Raw genomic sequence first — 14,773 nt, 5'->3', positions numbered from 1 at the left:
CTCTTATCATGTAGCTTTAATCTTTATGTCTCAAGATGCATCGGAACCTCTAGGTACCTCATATAGTCTCAACTCGAAAAGCAGATGAAGGGTAAGGCAAAAGTACTTTCTCTATTTGTTCTTTCTCTATTTGAAGTCAAGCATTTCCCTATCCCCCAGCTAGTAAACTTTGATTTTCACCTCACTAGCTAGAACTGGGCCTTTTAGCCCCTCACAATGGCAATTCAATCTCATAAATGTAATGTGCCCTGTTAAGAAACGAAGGGCGTTTGTGGGAGAATAGTAGCTCTTATTTTTAACAGTACATATTGTCATCTTGGATAAAATAGAGCTTGTGTTAGCGGAGAAGGAGAGAACAGAACGGGCAGCTATTAGCATTGGCTCTGCTGCCGTTTACAAGAACTAGAGGAGTCTTATGCTCCCAGAACTTCTCTTCAGGTTTCAGGCCAGCTCTATAATTTGAAAAAATTGGGGGAAAATTTTGAGGATGTAGCCAGGTGGGTAGAATTTTACAAGTGTACATGTAAGGTCATGGATTCCATTCCCAACTGAGAGAAAACAAAACTTGCAGGAGGAAAGGGGGAGGGTTTCTGTTAAAATGTGTTGAAACAAACTGTAATTCCTTCTGTCGTCTATCTTTTGACTTGTGATAGTATTTCCAAAATTTGCTGTTTAATGCCATTTTAAACAAAACTAAAAAGTTAAATTATCTCTGAAATTTGCCATATATTATTAAGGAACAATACCAGACAAGTGTATCTGTATGTTATGGTGTAGAATGATTTTTAAAAAAGTATATGGGTGTCTTGTCTATATGTTTGTCCATGGACCATGTGTGTGTCCACTGAGTTCAGAAGCTAGAAGAGAAATCCCCTGAGTTACAGACAGTGACCCACACTGGAGGATTGAGAACTGAATTCTGGTTCTGAGTCAGCTCACCAGCTCCTTTAATGAAGGAAGGAAAGAAGGAAGGAAGGAAAGGAAGGAAGAAAGGAAGGAAACGGAGGAAGGAAGGAAACGAAGGAAGGAAGGAAGAAAGGAAAGGAAAGAAGAAAGGAAGGAAACAAAGGGAGGAAGGAAGGAAACAAAGGGAGGGAGGAAGGAAGGAAGGAAACAAAGGGAGGGAGGAAGGAAGGAAGGAAAGGAAGGGAGGGAGGGAACTGTCTAGGTGCTGTGCTTGCTTCTGGGAAGGCAACATGGGGACACTGAGGAGCAGAAGGGTGGGCAGCGTTGATTCTGTAATTGTATCTTTCTACGCTGCTTGTAGCTTCAACTTCTGTCTGTGTATAGGTGTGCCCTCATGTGCATGCGTGTGTACATGCCTACACTTGCATAACATTTTTTGCTTTTATTTTTGGATTTTAAAACAGATACTTCAGTGATTTAATGAATAAAGTGCATGGCCATCAAAATATTTAAACAGCACAGAAATGAACAATGATGAAAGAGACTGGTAACTCAAATGCTCAGAATTAGCCAGCATTGGCATGTGTTCATTGTCTTTTTCTGTAAATATGGACGAAGCATGGGTGAATCAGGTCCAAACATGAGAATGAGAGCAACAGAGTAATAGAATGGAATGGGGGGGGGCACATACAGAGTTATTTTGTATGAGTTATTTCTTTTTCCTTTTTTGTTTTTTTAGATAGGATCTCTCTAGCCTAGGCTGGCCTTGAACTTGTAATCTCCCTACTTAGGTTCCTGAGTGCTGGGATACAGGTGTGTGTCTCTTTGCACCCATCACTATCTCCTTTCTTCTCTTTTCCAAGCTACTTGCTTTAATCTTAGACATAATCATTTCATTACTATATTAAAGATGAGATAATAGGAACTCGTGTATTTACTTATCTTCCCTTTGTCCTCTCTCTGCCAACTTGTATTGCTTTTCAAAATTGTTTTCAGTATTGATAGAGAGTAAAACTGAGTCAGCAGTGTTCAATGGTATTGGAAGATATAAGCAAGCATTCCTTTTTATTTCATTAGTTAACTTTTCATGTGTGGCATGTGCATGTGTGCGTGCGTATGTGTAGATACACGTGTACATGTGCCCATGTGCATGCACGACAAGGTCAGAGGAAGATTGATTGAGCCCCAGGGATCCCCCTGTCTCAGCACCCAGTGCTAGGTTACAGATACTCGCTGCTCTCACAGAGGACCAGGGTTCGGATCCCAACTCCCATGTCAGGCAATTTATAGCCTCTGCAGCTCCAGTTCTAAGGGATTAGACACCCTCTTCTGGCGTTTGTTGACAGCTGCACTCTGGTGCACATAACCCACTCCCCCATTCACATAATTTAAAATAAGGTAAGTCTTTAAAAACCCCCAATAGCGTTAGCTTAAATTACCTTCCTGTCCCTGTCCAAAGTATTCACTTGAAGAGGTTAGTGTGCTTCTTGCCCACTTATATCCACAAACAAGCATAGAAACATTTGTATTTTAATCTGTGGACTTTATAAAACACCTTACCTGCCCGTCTGTGGTTTTCCTTACTTAGCAGTATATGTTTGAAATATTTTTAAAGTATCCTTCAGTTTTGTATACCCTGTTTTTTTTTTTTTTTTTTTGTCAATTTGATACAAACCAGAGTCCCTAGGAAGAGGGGACCTAAATTGAAGAATTGCCTCCATCAGAGGGGCCTGTGAGCCTGTCTGTGAGGGCATTTTCTTGGTTGATGATGGTGGAAGGGCCCAATCCACTGTGGATGGTGTTACTTACGGGTGTGTGATTCTAGGCTGTATATCTGAGCAGGTCAGAGTGAGCAAGACAGTAAGTAGCTTTTCTCCATGGTTCTTGCCCTAAACTCCTTCAGTGACAGACTGGGACTGGGACGTGTAAGCCAATCAGTCCTGTTCCTTGCCCAGGTCTGGTCAGTGCTTTAGGATAACAGTAGAGGGCAACCAGCTCGCTGGGAGGGTGATTGCAAGAATGTGCCACACCTTACTTACCTGTCGAGTTCCTGAATAGTTAGAGGTTTTGTTTTAATTCTTAATTTTCAAATTTCATGTGTATTGATAGTGTGCCTACCTGAATGTATGTCCACCACATGTGTATAGTGCCCACAGAGCTGAGAAGAGGGTACTGTATTCCCTAGACATGGAGTTACAGACGGCTATGAGTCTCCATGAGGGTGCTGAAAATGGAAGTTTCCTCCTCTGGAAGAGCAGCCCCGGCTCTTAACTGCAGCGCCATCTCTCCACCCTTCTGGCTTTAATTCTTAACAAAACTAACCTACAGTTTGTGTACTGGCATTTTGAGATACTGTCTTGCTATGTAGCCCACACTGGTCACAATCTTGTGATCCTCCTTCCTCAGTCTCTTGAGTATTGGGATTACAAGCATCCACCCTCAGATCCAGATCTAGTGAGTATCTTTCTTCACGGATTCTAGAACACAAATGCGTACACACACACACACACACACACACACACACACACACGCACACACGCACGTACACACACACACGCACACATGCACGCACACACACACACATGGACATCCCTGTAAGTAGTGTGTATATCTTTATATTTACCAAATACAATCAAACTCCCTCCACCAGGAAGTTTCTTTTTTTTTTTTTTGCTTTGATGAGCGTTGTCATTTTTTTTTTATTGAGAAAATGAGAAAAAAAAACAAGTTTCCACCTCCTCCCAGCCTCCCATTTCCCTCCCCCTCCTCCTACCCTTCTCCCCCTCCTCCCACCCTTCTCCCCCTCCCCCCACTCCTTTCCCCCTCCCTCTCCAGTCCAAAGAGCTGTCAGGGTTCCCTGCCCTGTGGTAAGTCCTAGGTCCTCCCCCCTCCGTCCATATCTAGGAAGGTGAACATCCAAACTGGGTAGGCTCCCACAAAGCCAGCACATTACGTAGGATCAAAACCCCTTGCCATTGTCCTTGGCGTCTCATCAGCTCTCATTGTTCGCCATGTTCAGAGAGTCCAGTTTTATCCCATGCTTTTTCAGTCATAGTCCAGCTGGCCTTGGTGAGCTCCCAATACATCAGCTCCGCTGTCTCAGTGGGTGGGTGCACCCCTCGTGGTCCCGACTTCTTTGCTCTTGTTCTCCCTCCTTCTGCTCCTCATTGGGACCTTGGGAGCTCAGTCCAGTGCTCCAGTGTGGGTCTCTGTCTCTATCTCCATCCATCACCAGATGAAGGTTCTATGATGATATGCAAGATATTCGTCAGTATTGCTATAGGATAGGGTCATTTCAGGTTCCCTATCCCCAGCTGCCCAAGGAATTAACTGGGGACCTCGGCTTGGGCACCTGGGAGCCATTCTAGGTTCAAATCTCTTGCCAACCCTAAGGTGGCTCCCTTAACTAAGAATTGTGCTTCCGTGCTCCCCTATCCAACCTTCCTTTATCCCAATCCTCCTTTTTCTCCAAGTTCCCCCCTTCCTCCCCTTCTCCCTTTTCTCTCCCCAGCTCCCCTTACCCCCATCCCACCCCACCCCCAAGATCTCAATTTTCTCCCCGGCAACTTTGTCTGCTTCCCATAGCCAAGAGGATAACTATATGTTTTTCCTTTGGTTCACCTTCTTACTTAGCTTCTTTAGGATCACCAATTGTAGGCTCCGTGTAAGGCACCAGGAAGTTTCTATTCCTTCTCTTTTCATCAGAACTTGCTGAGTATTTTTTCAGTGATTAATATGGTCATGTACCGATGTTATTTTTATATTAAATCATCTTTAGATTAATGGCATGAAGTCGACTAGGTAACCCTGTTTTTCATATGTTCTTTTTTTAAAATATTTATTTATTTACTTATTATGTATACAATATTCTGTTTGTGTGTATGCCTGCAGGCCAGAAGAGGGCACCAGACCTCATTACAGATGATTGTGAGCCGCCATGTGGTTGCTGGGAATTGAACTCAGGACCTTTGGAAGAGCAGGCAGTGCTCTTAACCACTGAGCCATCTCTCCAGCCCTCATATGTTTTTTTTAAATTGGTTTGTTGATGTTTCATGATTTCATGTTGCTCCTTCCTTTTAGATATTTAAAAGTTCTTTAAATCTTGCCTATAAGAAAGGGCTGTTCTCTAATAAAACTTTTTTCCTTAGGAAGATCATACTATAGCAGCACTACCAGCTTGTATTAGCTTTTACATTCTATTGAGGTCTTATATTCATTTATACATGATTTTTTGAAACTTTATGCTTTAGTTAAGATTAGTGTTATAAAGTAGACCACTTTTATTTAAGTTCTCACATTATCATGCACACACAATATTATGTAGGTATTGTTGATATGATTGGGCTATATTTGTTTTTGAGAGTATAAAAGAATGAACTTATTTAAAAAATGTTTATTGACTGTCTATTCTATATCTAATTCTGCTCTGGATGCAAAGTTTACAGCAGTGAAAAAAAATCCCCGTTCTAATTACACATCTTGGTAATACTCCTAGGATCAAATGATGGCCCCAGGACAGAAACAGAACTCCGTTATGATGCCCACAGTTCATGAACAAAAGCACTCTTTGCTCGTCATTTTGCGCCTAGGACCGATAAAACACCTTCAGCCAATGACAAAAGACATTTGACTTTCTGACCACTTGAGACCATTTTTCTTTACAAATTACTTCCATAGTTCCTTTTTACTTCAGTTGTGCAAACAGGAAGTATTTCTCGTCAATTATGTTACAGATAATTCAAATATAAAATTGTTTGCTATTATCTATGCACAAATCCTTTCAGGTGGCTTGTATAAATTTTCATTTTATTAACATAGAATGTGAATTTGAATCACACTATGAAAATAGAACAGAGATCTATTTCCATAATAAATGGAATGATTGATGATTGAGGACATGTTAGTCTTGATTTTTATTTAGCAAAATAATTAGTATTAGTTAAGTCTAGCAATTTTTCTAATAACTTCGAATATTAATTTCTGTATTACAGTTGTTGACTAGCTGACAGTGGGTTTAGTAAACTCATTCTAAAGAAACTCTTAGCAAGTATATACAAGATTGCATTTTAGTTCTAGTATAATTTCTAGTTTAAAATATATTTAAAAATCACAATTAACCCCCAAATTGTCAGAGGGATGGCAGAAATATTAGGGCCCCGTGCGGAGACACTGTGCTCTGGAGGAATGAACTTGACAGCCTGCGCAATGTTGGAGTTCACTGACGTGAAACCGGCGTCATTGACGGCCTGAATTACAATGTAGAACATGGTGCTCTTTCCCGTTTTCAAAGTTTCTGGTTTGAATTCAAAATTTTCTTTTGAGCCAGCCTCTCTAGGTATCAGGCCAGAAGTATTCACTAAAGTAGCGTTGCTAAAATCTTTTTGGAGATCCCGAAAATGCTGACTCATTCTGATGACATATGTGCTTGCTAGAAAAGAGACAGAGACAGGAGTTCGTTAGAGTCAGGAGGACGGCTCTCTGCACTGCACTGCGCCTGCGTAGGAGTTACCAGCCTTGCATGCCGAGCTTTAGTGATGGAGAGCCCAGGAACAGTTTGTGTCTGGGTATCCCATCTCACTGACTTTAAACACAAGGATAGGAACAGTTATTTAAAAGATGTCCAGTCATAAAATCGGAGAAAAGCTAATTCAGTTTCATTGATACCAGCTCTCCACCATGAGCCCAGGTTTCTTTTCGGAGAGACTTAGAAAGAGCTGAACTCAGTTTTAAATTAGGACAAGGGACACACAATGTTTCTGTGCAGTAAAGACCGTGAGCAGCTGTTGTGACTTTTTATTACGTTGAGAGAAGGCGTAATGGGGTGGGGGGGGGTGGGGCACCCAGGGAAAGACGAGCGGAGAGCAGCTGAGGGTGAGTCACAGGGCGCAGAAGTGATGAGCACTAAGTACAGGTGTGCTCGGGACCCGGGCCGACCTCGACCGGCACCTTCAGTTTATTCCTCTCCTCTATTCTTTTTTTAAAATTAATGTTTAGTAGTTTATTATGTGCATGGGTGTTTTGCCTGCACCTCATGTGCTTATCTGCCGTGAAGAAGGTCAGTAGAGAGTCCCCTGGGGCTGGAGTGACAGATGGTTGGGACCTGCCTTGTGGGTGCTGGGAACTGGATCTGAGTCCTCTGGATAAACAATCGTGCTCTTGATTGCCGAGCCATCTTTCTAGGTGATTGGGTGGCTCATAATCTTAAAGACTGATTTTTATAATTTTAAGATAAAAATATGGAATTTTTAAATAAAAATTTTAAGTTGGCTAATTCCAAAAAATTTCAGTTTTTACATTAAAAATAAGCTAATAGTGACCTATAGTAGAGGCCCCATACATATTACTCATAAATGAGATACTGGAAAAACTTTGGGAAAGAATGCCAATGAGATTCCATTCAGAATACCTTATTTTTATTTTTAAATAAACAACACTTATGCATATTACTCTTATCTGCTGGGTAAGTATGCGCCCCTTACAAACCCAGTGGAACAAAGAACTCCTGAAATTATTTCCTGGCAACATGTTTTGTAAGTATCTATGCAAAAATGTAATTTAATTTCTTGCATACTGAATACTGTAAAACTCAGCACCAAGCTTACCTTTTCCTTTGTCGAGGACCTTGCCAGGGGCTGTCCAGGTAAGGTGGATGTGATCTCCTTCAAACTCGGCCTCCAGATCAGTGACTTTACAGGGTGGAAACACATTAGCGTGGTTGCCACCAGGAGGCGCTCCAGACACGGTAAACGACCCTCCAGAGGCTACTCTGCTGAAGTCTTCCACTGGAGTTTCTGCTTCTTGGATTTCAGGTCTGGGTGGATTCATTATAATTTTGCCTATAAAAAATACCCCAGATGTTTGTATTTCTCATATTGTCTGTTCTTTGTCTCATGCTGATCTTATAGTTGTTCAGGGCTCATGTAGACTGACTATAGCCTTTGAAAAGTGAGAAAAAAGCTCATTTTTATATCTATCATTTTGAAATGTACTATGATAAAACTAACTTTTAACCTGTCCTAACCTACTGCTTTTGCACGAGTTCTTTGATGACAAGGATTCATCCGGCTCCCTAGCTCTAGCTTTTAGCACAGGGCTTTTTCATGAGCTCAGGAAATGGATTTTGTAAATGAAACAAACCGAGGAAAACGTTAACAAAGTATGTGGAAACATGGTTTATGCTGAGTCCACCGACTGAAAATGATTTTGAATCCCAAAGATAATTGTATGCTTGGGTTTTCCACACATATCATCCCTTTCCGTGTTTGCTTATGTGATTTCCTGAAGCAGGTAGCACGTCTCTATTTTATTGCTACTTACCGTCTTCGATATAGCCAGGCATGTATAAAGACTTGCTCTGCTGTCTTAAACTTAGTCTGGCTGTCTTTCTTCTTGCCTGGACATTCACTTTCAAGCTGTATCTACCATTTCCATGATAATCTGTGAAATATCTCGTGTAGATGCCATCATTTTGAACAGTATCAGCACCTTGATAATGGAGCACAATAATCAGTCATGCAGTAAGTTAAAATGAAAACCAGCACTTTTCACAGGCCTTGCTGGTGTGAGTTTATCACCGAGTGCAGGATAGTTAGACCTAGAGCATAGTATTTTGATTCAGAGTCTGGCTTGACTATGTTCTAACTCTGTCATTTTAGAAATATAACTCCGTTATTTTAGAGGCATTCAATTACCATTAGCACTTACTTTTATTTCACAATAGAAACTTGTTCAGAAAACTCTGAGGACTGAAAAAGACATTTAGCAAAGTAGCAGGATACAACACCAACATAAAGAAAATCAGCAGACAACTTTTGTGCAACGACAATATTGTGGTCAATGAGGCTTATCTGAGCTGCAATTATTACTGACTGAAAAGTCAGTAGCTCCCCCTTATGTCGACAATGAACATGCTGAAAAAGAAATCGGGAAAACAATGCTATTTCTAAAACCTTTAAAAATACTCAGGAATAAAACACTGAAGAAGGAAATTGAAACAAGACACCTCAAAGTGGAAAGACCTTCCATGCTTAGCCAGCAGCAGAATTTTATACTATGAAAATGACTGAATAGCCAGAAGAAATCTACAGCTTGATGCAATTCCAATAAAAAGCCCAATGACATTCTTTACAGGAATACAAAAAGTAATTATAAAATCCACATGGAAACAAAGAAGACCCAGAATAGCCAAATCAATCCAAAATAAAATGAACAATGCTGGTGATATCACCATGTCTGGTAAGTCCTAGTATAGGACCACAGTAGCGAGCAGCATGGTACTGCCATAAGAGATGCATGCAGACCAGAGGAACAGCAGGGAAGACTGCATTAAACCCACACACTGAAACCATGTGATTCTTGACAAGGATGCCAGACGCACACATTGAAGAAAGATAGCCTCTTCAACAAAGAGTGCTGGAGACGGGACGCATCCATGTAGAAGAATGAAACAGGAACACTATTTTTTGTATTGTCTGAAATGAATTCTGAGCAGATCAAACACCTTGGTGTAAGATCTGAAACTCTCAATCCATTGGAGAAGAACGCTTCAGGATATAGGCATAGGCAAAAGGTCTTTCTGTGAAAGACACCAATAACTTGGTAATAAAACCAAGAACTGACAAATGGAACATGGAACTAAAAAAATTTCCGTCTAGTAAACAACCAAATGAAGACTGCCATGTGGAAGAAAGTCTCATCTGCAGGAAAGTGGATACCAGTGGAGATTGCCATGTGGAGCAACATAAACCAGATATAGACAAAACTCCATATTTTCTCTAATTTGTAGATACTAGAATTTTTATTTTGTTTTTCAAGACAGGATTTCTCTGTAGCTTTGGAGCCTGTCCTGGAACTAGCTCTTGTACACCAGGCTGGCCTCAAACTCACAGAGATCCACCTGTCTTCCCGAGTGCTGGGATTAAAGGCGTGCACCATCGCTGCCCAGTGAAACTGGATTTTATGTAGATAAATAAAATTGTATATATCTGAAAGTAGATGTGAGACCAGGATGATGGAGGGCACTAGTGGGAGAAGTAAGAGACAGAAAGGAGGTGTTGAAGGGTGAATATGGTTAAAGCATGGGATATGTGTGTATGGAAAGCTGTAAGTATGTAAAATATTATAAAGGAAGCTTACCAAGACAAAGAAAATGTAAGTAGATGGAGAGAGCTTACACAAAGCACTAACATTAGTGAAAATGGAAAAATTATACTTTTAATTTCCACAGGCAACATGAGATTGATAATGGACTTTAACCAAAGTAAACATCTAAGCTTGTTTTAAGATAACCAAGTAAAATGTTTTAAAGACATCATTACTCAAATAGATTTGTAAGTATACCAAAAAAGAGTATTGACTCTGAAGTTATAGAATCTGATAGGAGAATTTAAATCCAGTGGTGTTGATGCAGGTTCCCATTACCTGCCCCATTGTCCCACAGCTCCAGTGTGACTTTATTTTCATCTTCGGCTTCTATAATGGCGGTGACACTGGCTCCCAGGACAGGCAAGAACCCTTGGCTGACTCGGGCGTAAACAATCATCGGGCTAGGGTACCGCGCTGTGTCTTGACTCATGTGAGCAGTCGCGATTATTGGGGGCTTGGTAGGACTTCTCGCTCGAGTGGTCACTGTCACCATTAGCGACTGAGGTATGACATTCTTATTTGAGAGGCTGTAAGTCCAAGTACCTGTCTGGAAAAAAATTTCTTTAAGAGCTTTACTAATAATTTCCTGCTACTTGTGATGTACCATTATTTGGAAATTTGAACAAAATAAAAAAATTGGGGGGTACCGGTGATGGAACCCAGACTTCATGCTAAGCACGTATCTTATGATTTTAATATGATTGTTAAAAAAGAATGGGTAATATAGATTTGAATGCTTAGGTAGTATACTTACTTTTTAATGGAAAGTACCACAGCTATTGTTTTCATACTGACAACGTAACATGTCTATTTCTTAACACAAGGCCGGGTTAATGAAACGCAGGGAAAAGAACAGACTTACTTCTGCGATGCCGGGTATTTGGAGTCGAGCAGAGCGCATATTCAGCTCATCGTCTTTGAAATCTGAGGCTCTGTACGTTTTCCCTTTCGGATCTTGAAGAACGATTTCTGGCTTTTGTGCTGTCCAGGTGACAACAAAGAACGTGTCGTTGCCAACGGTGCTGTCCACCAGCACTGTACCATTTATCCGTCCATTCCTTGCAATAGTCAAGGCTTTGCTCTCCAACTGTTAGAGAGATAAAAAGCAAACACAGAAAACCCATTTGTTATTTCAGGTAATGGGATTTTAATATGTAGGTAGTTCCTGGTAATCTTAAATTCATATTTAAGGTTCAATTACAATGACACAGAATTAAAACACTTTCCAAATTTCTCTCTTCCTCTCTCCCTCCCTCTCCCTCTCCTTTTCCTCCCTCTTCCCTCTCCATTACAGTGACTGTAGTGACCCAACACACCAAGGCTGTAGCCTGGAAACAATTCTGTTCCTCAGACAACGGCTCTGTTTCTGCCACTGAATTTAGTTCTAACTAAATCTGTATTGTCCTAATAAAACTTGAGATTCAAAGGCTAGGGTGAAGACCCCTGAGCTACCCCCTGCCCGCTAAGCTCCTCCCTGCTACTTCCTGTCAACCAGTTGCTAACTCGCCTCTCTGAGCCGAGGTTAATTTTATTTAATCAGCGCGAACGCAGCACATCTTTATGTAGTTAACAAGTGCAGCGTGAACAATTGCACACATCTTTGCCTGGTTAAACAAATATTCCACACACCACACACACACAACAACCAAAGACTAGAAGAATGCAAGAAAAAAGGTGTTTATGTCATATAAAAGAAAATTCACGAATGGCGTTTTTCACAATGGAAATATTTTTTATGGCAAAAATGATTTATTAGAGAAAGAACGTGAAATAGCGACATAGTAGGAGTTTATTGCAACTAAAGTATTTTTACAAAGTGCTGACCTGCAGAGCCCGCTGAGAGGTGCTGCCACTGCTGGCTGAAATCCCACTGAAAGCATCCATCAGGGCAGTTAGATCTTTGTTGGCATAAAAACGCAGTCCTCCTAAAGGGGAGTTTACATAGGAAAATCAAATGTGCTATCCCCCACGTGCTTTAGCATCCACTCAATTTCCTTTTTATTATCAAATTAAAATGACATTTATTTAGCGTGTGTGTGCCCTTTCGCGTGCATGCATGGAAGTCATAGGACTTGATAGAGTGGCTTCTCTCCTTCCACCGTGTTGGTTGGTCCAGGAGTTGAGCGGAGTTTGGAGGTAAGCACCTTTACTCACTCAGCTTTCTCACCAGCCCATGCGAACCAAACACTGTACAAAAGACGAGATTTCAGAGTCTCATGGACTTTCAGCAGATCTCTGAAGTTACTGTAAACTCATATTAACCACAATCTTACTCAAAATATGTAAGATAAAGATAAATTGAAAATGTAAGAATCAGGCAAATTTTTTATTTTATGTGTGTTAATCGTCAAATATAAGTGCATTAGTCAAACTGACCTAAGTACCCAGTGGTTCTATAGACGGTGAGATTGAAGTTAGTCAAACTGACCTAAGTACCCAGTGGTTTTATAGACGGTGAGATTGAGGTTAGTCAAACTGACCTAAGGACCCAGTAGTTTTATAGACGGTGAGATTGAGGTTAGTCAAACTGACCTAAGTACCCAGTGGTTTTATAGACGGTGAGATTGAGGTTAGTCAAACTGACCTAAGGACCCAGTGGTTCTATAGACTGTGAGATTGAGGTTAGTCAAACTGACCTAAGTACCCAGTGGTTCTATAGACTGTGAGATTGAGGTTAGTCAAACTGACCTAAGTACCCAGTGGTTCTATAGACTGTGAGATTGAGGTTAGTCAAACTGACCTAAGGACCCAGTGGTTCTATAGATGGTAAGACTGGAGGTTGCTCGTAAGAACCACATGCTTATTTCTTAGTTGAATCAAAACACATTTGACATTAGAGGATGACTGTTTTTTTTTTTTTTTTTGAGACAGTATTTTCTCTGTAGTTTTGAAGCCTGCCCTGCTGTCCTGGAACTAGCTCTTGTAGACCAGGCTGGCTTCAAACTCAGAGAGACCCACCTGCTTCTGCCCTCTGAGTGCTGGAATTAAAGGAATGCGCCACCACTGCCCGGCTTGAGGATGACAGTTTATAATACATTAAACATAGGCAAAATGCATAAATGATGTTTGTGAAAAAAGATTTCTTGGGTGTGAAGATTTGGGAAAGAACAGATCACAAAGAGCAAGAATTAGACTAGCTCCTGCCAGAAACACACCAATCCGTGCATAGCAACTAAACTAATAAATGCCGCAAACTGGGAGATTTTTGGGAATTGTGAGGATGGGGTAGGTTGTGACAGAAACACTGGATAGAAAGGGAAAAATCAGAAATATTCCAGACTCCGATTTTGTGAGATGGTGGGAGCTGAGCAGAGTGATGGGCAGTCCTGATCAGCGTTTTAACTGTGGTCTTGAGAAAATCGTTTATAGCCTGCAGTTTCCCTCTTCTTCACCCGAAATATGACATGTCTAAATCTTTACTGTGGGGTTGAATGGTACTTTGGAACTGAGCAAACATTTTGGACTTGTATTTGAGTAACCATAGAGACAGAAGCTTCTGTTTAGGGAGATGAATAGAAAATGGATAAAGAGTGAATGAAAACAGTAGGCACTGAATAATTGAAGAAGTCATTGTGTGGAGAAGTGGAGGAAGAGGAAAGAACTTAACTCAAAGGTCAAGGAAGAGACAGAAGTTAGCTTTAAGAAGGGGAATTGTTGACAGCTTCCCAGTTTAGGAACATCTGTCCAAACTCAGCTTCCAAGTTGTACCGGTCATGGTTGACAGAGTCTCCAGTTCTTTGGCAGCGGAAGGCCCCAGAGCGATGGTGTGGATGATGGCACCACTGTGTTTGACCTCCTCAAAGCAGGAACTTATTTGATCATCTTCCCCATCTGTCAGCAATATGATCTCAGAGCCGGAAGTACTTTGGCTACTGGAAGTAATTACCTGAGAAAAATGGTGTGTTAATTACAGATTATCATTTCTGAATGATTTGAGAACATACATTTTTTTATATTCTCTTTCTAAGCTGAATTGATACATGGAAATGAGCAGAACGCTAGACTTTTCAGCACTTTTAATCCTCTAGATATATATATTTTGGCTACTCAGTTGAGGAAGAACAAACCAATAACAGTTGCTGCCATATAGTAGCTACCTATTGAATATAGATGCTGCTATCATCCCCTGAGCACTTGATGAAGATACGAGACTCCCAGATGAATAGCATTTGCAAAATCATAGCCAAAGGTGGGTGAGCAAGATTGAATTATTTGTTATTTGACTTTCTAATGTGTTCTATCTGGTTACTACTAAAGAATTTTATGATTTTCCAAAACTGAGACAAAACCAAGCAATTTTGGCTTATCATGAAGGAAGAGGTTGATAAACTTTCAATCATATTTTCCTGACTTCTCCTACTAAGAGTATTAGCTAAGAGTCTAGGTAGTTTTAGAGACCTTGAGAATATTTTCATTAAAAAGTAGCTATTTAATATTTTTAAAAATATCTTGAGAATGTTTTTAAATTTCTTTTTTAAAAATATAAACTATTGCTGGGCGGTGGTGGCGCACGCCTTTAATCCCAGCACTCGGGAGGCAGAGGCAGGTGGATCTTGTGAGTTCGAGACCAGCCTGGTCTACAGAGCTAGTTCCAGGACAGGCTCCAAAACCACAGAGAAACCCTGTCTCGAAAAAAACCAAAAAAAAATATAAACTATTATGTTTTGTCTCTCCTGAGACTTGCCCAAATTACCCCCCCCCCCCACAGATTGTTAATGCCATG

General features: G+C 40.7%; 1 protein-coding gene and 1 long non-coding RNA gene across 2 annotated transcripts in view; one reads left to right on the top strand and one right to left on the bottom strand.

The window, feature by feature from the left end:
* The first annotated feature begins 11 nt into the window (after positions 1-11).
* The window catches only part of LOC142854831 (uncharacterized), a 27,902-nt gene continuing 13,140 nt past the window's right edge, over positions 12-14,773 (top strand). Inside the window, exon 1 of the long non-coding RNA XR_012911378.1 lies at positions 12-91. This is a non-coding gene — a long non-coding RNA (uncharacterized LOC142854831). The remainder of the gene's footprint in view (positions 92-14,773) is intronic.
* Positions 5,991-14,773, bottom strand: part of LOC142854828 (calcium-activated chloride channel regulator 3A-1-like) — a 23,911-nt gene continuing 15,128 nt past the window's right edge. Inside the window, exons 8-14 of the mRNA XM_075981163.1 lie at positions 13,759-13,936; positions 11,875-11,975; positions 10,913-11,137; positions 10,327-10,597; positions 8,224-8,391; positions 7,509-7,742; positions 5,991-6,334 (exon numbers count right to left, since the gene is read on the bottom strand). Coding sequence (XP_075837278.1) covers positions 5,991-6,334; positions 7,509-7,742; positions 8,224-8,391; positions 10,327-10,597; positions 10,913-11,137; positions 11,875-11,975; positions 13,759-13,936 — 1,521 coding nt within the window. The remainder of the gene's footprint in view (positions 6,335-7,508; positions 7,743-8,223; positions 8,392-10,326; positions 10,598-10,912; positions 11,138-11,874; positions 11,976-13,758; positions 13,937-14,773) is intronic.

The sequence above is a fragment of the Microtus pennsylvanicus genome, chromosome 7 (genome assembly GCF_037038515.1).
Source record: "Microtus pennsylvanicus isolate mMicPen1 chromosome 7, mMicPen1.hap1, whole genome shotgun sequence".
Classification (NCBI taxonomy): domain Eukaryota; kingdom Metazoa; phylum Chordata; class Mammalia; order Rodentia; family Cricetidae; genus Microtus; species Microtus pennsylvanicus.
This window is presented reverse-complemented; position numbering and strand designations above follow the sequence as displayed.